Raw genomic sequence first — 10,002 nt, 5'->3', positions numbered from 1 at the left:
TACTGTATGCCAGCAATGACCATTGCCAGGAATACTGGTGACCAGAGTACCCCACCAAAAATTAACAAATATATAGAGTAGAGGGTGCTCTCATCCACACGATAAAAGTGTCCTGAGATGTTGTTTTACTGGGGAAACACAACCGGGCTCATCACTGTCTTTTCCTTAAATAAATTTTATTCCAACAGACGCATTTGAAGTCAGCATCAATAAATAAATACCTAAGATACACAAACAAACAAACAATCACCACTTAACATAGTTTCCGTTTCTTAACAGGCAGACAGAGAAGTTCATTTGCATCAGCTATAGGAGGCTATGTGCTATTTTCCTGCTTCAGTGGGAGGAAGAAAGGATGTTCCAGTGCTTCTTCCAGAGTAATGCGTGTGGCTGGGTCATACTCCAGCATCTTCCCAATCAGATCAAACAGATTCTCATGGTCAGAATCGTGGCACGTCATGTATTCCTTCACGAAGAAAACAACAAAACACGGGCTTCCAGTCTTAGAATTGCACTTGGAGCTCCTCTGCCCAGAAGTATCTTCCCCCTTGCAATCTTACCTTCAGGGGTTTACAGCACCCCGAGACATATTGCCCAGACGCACTGCGTTCATCCCAGGCCAGACGGCCATTACAGAAATACTTCTTCTTTGAAGACACAACTCTCTTTATCATTTGATCCGGCAAAGGCCCCAGTAATCGCTCCATCATTGCCAGGTGTACTATGTCGTCATCGGGCTGCAAGGAAGTCAAGAGAGACGTTTTTCGTTCCTTGTTCAGAGGAAGTTATCAAGAAGCACACACCAGCCTGACTTCATTTTTGACTGTACCCTGCAAACAATAACCTGAAACTGATCGACAAAAAAATGAGAGGCTCGGGTTCTCTGTTTCCTGAAAGAAGTTAGAAGCTACTGGATTTCATTCCCCTTGATCTTGCCTTGGTGTTTTTTCTTCCTCTCTTCTTCAAGTTCCGTTTCAGCAATACTGTCAAGAGGACAGGATTCAATCCTTTGAGTAGTATTTGCTGATGGTGATAGATGAAGCCACATCTGGTGTTAAGGTGCCTTGTAAATTCCAGAAGTTAACAGGGCGACCCTTCATTTCAAGACGCTGCCAAAACGTCTACTGAAAGTAACTTGTCAAAATCTGCCGCTGAGAACGTTCCTTGTGGCCTACATCTTCTGTTCTCTTCAACTTGGCACCACAGAGAAATGCAGCTTACTTTCTCGCACAGACCATTGCCTTTAGTCCCCACCTCTCCGTAGCTTATGTTCATCAAGTTGGGGAGTGCTGGGCATGCTGCATGCTTTTGAGGGATAGAGTTGCCTACCTCAAATACTAAGTCTCCAAGGTAGTATTCCAGGAGAGTACATCCTATGCTCCACACATCGCATGGATGGGACCATCCGAGCTCTGTGAAAAGATTCAGGTTGTTCATGTTTAGAGCAGACGGCAAACAGTTCAACAGCTCAAGCAAGACACCAAGAACTTCTCTAGCTCCATTCAATAGCACACAAAAACTCATACTTGAAAGATCAGTCAAACAAACAGCCTTCCACTGACCTAGGACCACCTCAGGAGCTCTGTAAGGTCTAGTAGTCACCACAGGGTTATGGTAATCATGATCGTAAGTGGCGCACCCAAAGTCCACAAGTCTGATGTCTGGTTTTCTCAGTCTGCATTCAGTGCATTCCTGAAATGAAAGGTGGTGGGATGCAAGTGACCAGATGAACGCAGAGGATGACTGAGGTGGAGGAGAGTGGGGAAGAGGATGGCAACTTACCAGTTTGGGGTTGTACTCTTCTACGTAGTCAGATTTCACAAAGACAATATTGTCTGGCTTCAGATCTGTATGTGTCAACTTCTTCATGTGCAAAACTGCAAGAGAACTCACACAGTTAGCGGGATCTGCAAAGAAACTTTAACAAATAAAGCAATGAGGAAACACACTTACAGTTGACAGAGGTGCAGATCTGATAAGCCATGTGTCTAATGTCGTCCAGGTTAAATGGCAAGAAGTCATTGACACTCATAAAGTCAAAGGTGCTGAGCCCCAGGAGCTCAAAAACAATGCAGACGTGTCCACGGTGCTCAAACCATCCCAACATCTGGACACAGTGACTGCAAAAGCAGGAAAACACATGCATTGCAACAGCGAGTTGTGCAGCGCTCATACACACACTGTGTGCACTAGAAGAACACTAGAAGAAGTCTTCGAGCCAAAACACATCACGGTTGGCTTTGTGTGCTTACTAGGCATTGCTGGGGTCTGATGCTTCTAAATCTTCCAGCACCTGTATTTCCTCACAAGCCGCATCGGAGGACCAATCAAAATTCTTTGCTATTTTCACTGCAACATGTCTGCCTTCCCTGAAAAGACAGGTTTTAAGGGAGTTTAGAACAATGAGTACTTTTAAGTCAGACTGTTGGGTCGTTATCACCCCATATGCCCTGTTCCTAACACTGGAAACCCTCTGGGAAAAGGTCAGACAGACTTCATATCACCCAGAGTCATCTATGCGCCAACACAACTAAAACTTCATCTTTACATTTTGAAAACACACTCGATCCTTTTAATATTAAAAGGTATTATTCTTCAAGCCCCTTTTGCCTCGCCTTTCTTTCTATGGATGCTGGGCTAATACTGGAGGAACTTCCCCACTTCACAGCCTAAGACAACCGTTAATCTAAAATGGCAAGCCGCCTTCAGCCCTCCGAGTAGTAAAAATGTCACTGAAGTGTCAAATGCCTTCTGCCGGGACTGGAAAGACAACCTCCTTCCATATTGTTTTGCACACAGCAAAAGTGCCATCAAACACAAAATATGTTCTTGATTTGTAGTGGGCGCTCTGTTAGAACGCCAATGGGGCTGCGTGCTCGCAGATGATGCTTTAAGAGAAGCTACACCATGTCAGACGTTGCTCATTATCCAGAGCTGGGGTGGCACAGGCCCCAAGTCTGCCCTGTGTGGGGGCTGCAGCTGCACCCCACGCTCCCCAGGCCACCTCTCCCGATCAGCCCTGACCTCTACCAGGCTGGGCTGAACCTGCAGAAGACACAACCTTTGCCTCCGCCACCAGCCCTGCACAACCCTCATGTCTGGGGACTGCTTATAGCACCACGGACCAACGACAATTTTGATTGGCAGCTGCGGTCACCTTAGTGAAATACAGAGAGCAGCACACGAGGAAGCAAAGAGAAAGCCTAGTAGGATCAGAAAGCACTTCCTGAACCTCATACGGAGAGTTTCAGTACGAAAAATGACAGGAGCCCAATTAAAAGACTTACGCTCCGTGATCGATGCATTCCACTACTTTTGAGAAACCGCCTTCACCCAACACAGCAAGAACCTCGACTATAAAGAAAAGAACTCTTAGTCACCAAAGTGGTGAAGCTACTCAGCTATTAAATTGCCTAGCAAATAATCAACAATAAACAGAGATAAAGCAAATAATTAGAAGGACTAAGTACTATCACTGAAGGTTGTTCTAGGATGTGCTCTAAATTGTAAATATCTGGTCTGAGAGATGTTACTGGACAACTGTCTTCAAAGTACATTTACAGGGATCCCATCCCAGTAGGTTCATTCACTTCGTTGAATACTTTTTTTGGGGGGGGGAGGGGGTAAGGGAAAAATCCCCAAGGTATACTCTTAATAATGTCTATAATAGATTATTCAAAAGAAAACAGTCCCACCCCCAACCAAAAAGTCAAGAGAGAAAGAAAGAGAGAACCCCCTCACATCTTACGCTAAAAGAACTTATTCTGTCCGAAAAGCTAAAAAACATTGAAAAATATTCTATACATCTTGCGTGGAGCATGTCTCCTCTCTGACAGATCAGGTGACCCGCCTCCTCATCCTCTACACTCCTGGCTGTGCTCCTTCGACGACTAACCTGGAATGGCACCAAGATAGTCCAGACAGTCAACAAACACGAGTGAATTCAGCTCAGAGTATAAAATGCATTCAGCAGGGAGGCAGTCGGGCACTCGGATACACGCCAGGCCACAACAGTTGGCAGGAGCAATTTCCAATTCAGCTCCTGGCAACTCAGGGGGCGCATTGTATATGTTACAAGGCAAAATGGTATCGAGGAAGAGATTTTCGGATTGGATACTTGCAGAGACAAGGCAACAGCAAAATACAAGGTTTCCTTTTACAAGATTGGTTCCCTGAGTTTTACTTCAGGATTTCAGTGCCCGTATTCTTGTTTAAAGCAAAAGGATTTAACAATTCTCTTCTATACATCAAAGATGTCTTTTAGATGTATCTTCCAGAGACAAAGGACAGAATGTTCTTCTATATTTCTGTATTTCTATACACAGTTGCCTTTTGGCCACATTAAAATACTCCTCTGAAGTAACTGAGATTTAATCGCCAGTCTGAATTTTGGATAAGAATTGTTTGGTACATCGCACACAGCTTACACCTTTACTTTAGGCCATCTCAGCTGAAGATCTGACATTATAAATCCTATCTGCAGTGACGTGTTTTTACAAAAGCAAAAAATCTGATGTGATCTCTTTGCTGTTTCCACGATCCTGAGTCAAAAGGAAGTTTAAAAGCCTGGGCTTTTTTTTTTTTTTTTTTTGAGTAGGGTCAAAATAAATGCCTGTCCTCAGAGAAATTCCAAAGGCACGAGAGACATGCCTGCATTTCAGGCACTCCGATGCATGGTTCTCGTTCACTAATCTGGTCAAATACATCCCAGGAAGAAACAGCAAGACTGTCCTGTGTGCTGTCACACATGTGCCTGCAAACTATACATTTTCACTCAAGAAAATCAAATCCCAGCAAAAAGAATAGGCCACTAATATCAGCAAAAGGAATAAACTACTGCAAATATTCATAGGGACTGGACCGTGCCTGCAGTTCCCTTTTGTGACTGCTCGTTCTGCTGTGATCCAGTTTGCAGCGCTTGCTGTCCTGTGCACCGCTTGCTGATCTCTCTGTCTTTTTAGAGCTCTTTCTTCTTCCAAGATCCGGGCTCTCGCACTTCTTCTCTGGTGCGACGCTGGCTGTCCTCTGTGTCTTTTGAGCCCTGCTGCTTCTTCCAACATCACTTTTCTTGCGCTTGCTCTCCGGTGAACCACTCTCTCTCTTTTTAGGCGTCTTGCACCTTCCTAGATCCGGCTTGCAGCCCTGGTCCTCCGGTGCACCGCTTGCTGATCTCTCTCTCTTTTTAGCCCTCTTGCCTCTTGCAAGATCTGGTTTCTTCTGTTGGCTCTCTGGTGCGCCGCTTGCTGATCTCTCTCTCTTTTTAGAGCTCTTTCTTCTTCCAAGATCCGGGCTCTCGCACTTCTTCTCTGGTGCAACGCTGGATGTCCTCTGTGTCTTTTGAGCCCTGCTGCTTCTTCCAACATCACATTTCTTGCGCTTGCTCTCCGGTGAACCACTCTCTCTCTTTTTAGGCCTCTTGCACCTTCCTAGATCCGGCTTGCAGCCCTGGTCCTCCGGTGCACCGCTTGCTGATCTCTCTCTCTTTTTAGCCCTCTTGCCTCTTCCAAGATCTGGTTTCTTGTGCTGGGTCTCTGGTGCACCGCTTGCAGATCTCTTTGCCTTTTTTGCCCTGTTGCATTTTTCAAGATCCATTTTACAGCACTTGCTCTCCTGTGGACCACTTGGTGATCCCCTCTTTCTCTTTTTTGCCCTGTTGCATCTTCCAAGATCCGGACTTTCTTTTTGATCCATGTCAGGATAATTAGTTTGCTTGGAATACTGCGTCTGTAACCAAGATATTCACTCTTTGAATTGCATCTCACGGACAAAAAACACATTCACAAAGCCATCACCCATCAAATGAAGGCTAAAAGGAACACTGTCCTTTCACAGAATCCTCAAAACATAGAAAGCTTTGAGTTGGAAGGGACCTCAAAGCCCATCCAGTTCCAAACCCCCTGGCATTGGCAGGGACACCTCCCACCAGACCAGGCTGCCCAAGGCCCCATCCAGCCTGGCGTTGAACACCTCCAGGGATGGGGCAGACACAGTTTCCCTGGGCAACCTGGGCCAGAACCTCACCACCCCCCGAACAGTCCACCCATCAAACCCACCTCTCTCCAGTTTAGAGAGAAGGATGTTGGGAGGGGGATGTTGGGATTTTGGGGATGCTGGCGTCCCCTCGGGCAGGAGAGCGCTCGCCGTGCTACACAGCGTGCCCGTAGCACACACCAAGCCCCGGGTTCCCTCCCCCTCCCCCCCCCCCATCGCCTCGCTCTCTCCTTCTCCCCAAAAAGCTCCCGACCTGACCCGTCGGTGGCTGTTCTTCAGACAGCTCTTCACACTCTTCCTTCCCCTCGGAGCTTTCTCCCAGCGGTTCAGAAGCCCCCGGAGCAGCCGTGCACCGCCTGCCCCGCTCGGAGACAGCCTCCTGCCCGCCGCCCGCAGCTCTGCCGCTGCCGCTGCTCCGCACCGCGGGGACACAGGATGTGCCCGCGGCGGCGTCACAAAGGGACTGATGCCACACGCCTTTGTTTGCTTTTAACCCTCACCTCGCCGTTGGGAGCCCACGTGGCAGTGCAGAAGAACGCTGCGCTGTGATACGGGCTCCGAGATTTCTTGCTTTGTTACGTGAACCATACGCATTCCCGTTTACTTGGGGAGGTCATCACAAGGATATTTTTCCACTTTGTGCGTTTCCAGGGTTAACGCGGGTTGATATACTTTTGGTGACTTCTGTGTTTTTCGTATGTTGTCTCTTTCACAGAATCACAGAATCACCAGGTTGGAAAGGACCCACTGGATCATCGAGTCCAACCATTCCTAACACGCCCTAAACCATGTCCCTAAGCACTTCATCCACCCGTTCCTTAAACACCTCCAGGGAAGGCGACTCGACCACCTCCCTGGGCAGCCTGTTCCAGTGCCCCATGACTCTTTCTGTGAAGAACTTTTTTCTGATATCCAACCTGAACCTCCCCTGGCGGAGCTTCAGGCCATTCCCTCTTGTCCTGGCCCCTGTCACTTGGGAGAAGAGGCCAGCTCCCTCCTCTCCACAACCTCCTTTTAGGTAGTTGTAGAGAGTAATAAGGTCTCCCCTCAGCCTCCTCTTCTCCAGGCTAAACAACCCCAGCTCTCTCAGCCGCTCCTCGTAAGACTTGTTCTCCAGCCCCTTCACCAGCTTCGTTGCTCTTCTCTGGACACGCTCCAGAGCCTCAACATCCTTCTTGTGGTGAGGGGTCCAGAACTGAACACAGTTTTCGAGGTGCGGTCTCACCAGTGCCGAGTACAGAGGGAGAATTACCTCCCTGCACCTGCTGGTGACCCCATTTCTGATACAAGCCAAGATGCCGTTGGCCTTCTTGGCCACCTGGGCACACTGCTGGCTCATGTTCGGTCGGCTGTCAACCAACACCCCCAGGTCCTTCTCTTCCGTGCAGCTCTCCAGCCACTCTTCCCCCAGTCTGTAGCACTGCATAGGGTTGTTGTGCCCCAAGTGCAGGACCCGGCATTTGGTCTTGTTAAACCTCATGCCATTGGTCTCGGCCCAGCGCTTCAGCCTGTTCAGATCCCTTTGCAGAGCCTCCCTACCCTCCAGCAGATCCACACTTCCTCCCAGCTTAGTGTCATCTGCAAACTTGCTGAGGGTGCACTCGACGCCTTCATCCAGGTCATTGATAAAGACATTGAACAGAGCTGGACCCAGTACTGAGCCCTGAGGAACTCCACTTGTGACTGGCCTCCAGCTGGAGTTAACTCCATTGACCATCACTCTCTGGGACCGGCCATCCAACCAGTTTTCAACCCAGGAGAGTGTGCGCCTGTCCAGGCCAGAGGCTGACAGTTTCTGAAGCAGAATGCTGTGAGAAACTGTGTCAAAGGCTTTACTGAAGTCCAAGAAGACTACATCCACAGCCCTTCCCCCATCCAGTAGTCGAGTGATTTTGTCATAGAGGGTGATCAGGTTAGTTTGGCAAGATCTGCCCTTTGTAAACCCATGTTGACTGGGCCTGAGAACCCGGTTCTCTTGCATGTGCTTCATGATAGCACTCAAGATTGCCTGTTCCATGACTTTCCCCGGCACTGAGGTCAGACTGACAGGCCTGTAGTTCCCCGGATCCTCTCTGCAACCCTTCTTGTAGATGGGCACAACATTAGCCAGCCTCCAGTCTAGTGGAACTTCCCCAGTCAGCCAGGACCGCTGGAAGATGATGGATAGGGGGTTGGAAAGGACATCCGCCAGCTCCTTCAATACTCTTGGGTGGATCCCATCCGGCCCCATAGACTTGTGGGAGTCTAGGTGGGCAAGCAAGTCTCTAACCGCCTCCTCTTGGATCGTGGGAGCCTCATTCTGCTCCTCTAACTCTTGGGTTTGTAAACAGAAGGAACAACTTTCTTTGCTATTAAAGACTGAGGCGAAGAAGGCATTAAGTACCTCAGCCTTGTCCTTATCCCCTGTCACTGTTATTCCTTCTGCATCCAATAGGGACTGGATATTCTCCCTCGTCCTCCTTTTCCTGTTAATGTATTTGTAGAAAGACTTTTTGCTGTCTTTCACAGACTTAGCCAATTTGATTTCTAGTTGGGCCTTGGCCCTCCTGACTTTTTCCCTGCACGATCTCACTTCCTCCCTGTAGTCCACCCAAGATGCCTGTCCTTTCCTCCAAAGCACATAGAGCGTCTTCTTATTATTGACACATCTTGAGATCTCCCTGCTCCACCAAGCTGGCTTTCCCCCCCGCTGGCTCCTTTTCCGGAACACAGGGATGGTTTGCTCTTGAGCTGCTAGGATTTCATTTTTCAAGAGCGCCCAGCCCTCATGGGCTCCCTTGCCCTGAAGGACTCTTTCCCATGGGACTTGGCTAACCAACCTTCTGAACAGGCCAAAGTCTGCCCTCTGGAAGTTTAATGTGATAGCTTTGCTAGTCCCCTTCTTTATCCCACCTAGAACTGAAAACCCTATCATCTCATGATCGCTTAGTCCCAGGCGTCCTCCGACCGTCAAATCCCCAACAAGACCTTCTCTATTCGCAAACAGCAGGTCTAGGAAGGCACCCTCCCTTGTTGGTTCACTAACCAGTTGTGCGAGGAAGTTGTCTTCCATGCACTCCAGGAACCTCCTAGACTCTTTCCTTTCTGCTGTATTGTACTCCCAGCAGACATCCGGAAAATTAAAGTCACCCACAAGGACAAGAGGCAGAGATTTAGAGACTATCCCCAGCTGTTTATAGAAGAGCTCATCAGCTGCTTCTTCTTGGCTGGGTGGTCTGTAACAGACTCCTATCACAAAGTCCGCCTTCTTGCGGGCTCCTCTGATTTTAACCCACGGGCACTCGGTCCCATCCTCACCGTAATCCAGTTCAAGAGTATCAAAGCACTCTTTAACATAGAGGGCTACCCCGCCTCCTTTCCTACCCTTCCTGTCCCGCCTGAAGAGTTTCTATCCCAACATAGCTGTACTCCAGTTATGTGAGTCATCCCACCACGTTTCTGTGATGGCAATGACATCGTAGTCACCTTGCCCTGCAACAGCTTCCAGCTCCTCCTTCTTATTGCCCACGCTGCGTGCATTGGTGTATATGCACTTCAGCTGGGCTGATGAACCTTCAGCCCTCGTAAAGGGAAGAGAGTTCATTCTCGATTGACTGGTCCTTGGAATAACTAATGCCACAGACCCAGTTTCATCCTTACTGTCCCCACTTGTACTCGCCCTCACTTGCCCTGTGGTGGTGTACTGGTGGTCCTCTCCAGCACACCATTTCTCAGTCGCCGGTCTCCCACTTCCAGGCTCATTCCCAACTAGCCTGGTCTCCTCCCCTTCCCCCTTCACATTGCTTATTGAATTGCTTATTTTTAAACTTAATTGCTTATTTTTAAACTTAAAGTACTGTTTCTTGTTTGAAAACTGTCTTTCGTATGGTCTTTCAAACTGTCTTTCGTATGGTGAGAGCTTTTTTCTCAAAGCCTGAAGGAATAAAAAATCCAGCTTTCCGTCACCAGCAGATGGTGCTGCGCAGTGCAGTTTGAAAAACACGTCTCAGACTGGCCACTGGTTATAATTGT

General features: G+C 48.3%; 1 protein-coding gene across 1 annotated transcript; it reads right to left on the bottom strand.

The window, feature by feature from the left end:
- Window positions 1–233: 233 nt before the first annotated feature.
- On the bottom strand, window positions 234–6,585 carry LOC128852492 (dual specificity protein kinase CLK1-like). The gene is made up of 7 exons (XM_054069848.1): window positions 6,492–6,585; window positions 3,288–3,354; window positions 2,253–2,501; window positions 1,954–2,120; window positions 1,563–1,877; window positions 1,330–1,412; window positions 234–737 (listed from the first exon to the last, which is right to left on the bottom strand). The coding sequence occupies exons 1-7, from the start codon at window positions 6,583–6,585 to the stop codon at window positions 504–506; spliced, it is 1,209 nt and encodes a 402-aa protein (XP_053925823.1). The 3' UTR covers window positions 234–503.
- Between the last annotated feature and the right edge of the window lie 3,417 nt (window positions 6,586–10,002).

This window comes from Cuculus canorus, chromosome 6 (assembly GCF_017976375.1).
Source record: "Cuculus canorus isolate bCucCan1 chromosome 6, bCucCan1.pri, whole genome shotgun sequence".
NCBI lineage: Eukaryota > Metazoa > Chordata > Aves > Cuculiformes > Cuculidae > Cuculus > Cuculus canorus.
The sequence above is the reverse complement of the archived record's forward strand: the minus strand, read 5'-3'. Positions and strand labels throughout refer to the sequence as shown.

What these genes read in the sequence shown, in the direction of transcription:
- LOC128852492 (XM_054069848.1), bottom strand. Translation starts at nt 6,585, where the DNA reads ATGCGTATGGTTCACGTAACAAAGCAAGAAATCTCGGAGCCCGTATCA. An exon ending in GAATGCATCGATCACGGAGC is followed by an intron (nt 2,502 to 3,287) that starts GTAAGTCTTTTA and finishes TGACTCTGGGTG; the next exon opens with ATATGAAGTCTGTCTGACCT. An exon ending in GATCTGCACCTCTGTCAACT is followed by an intron (nt 1,878 to 1,953) that starts GTAAGTGTGTTT and finishes GTTCTCTTGCAG; the next exon opens with TTTTGCACATGAAGAAGTTG.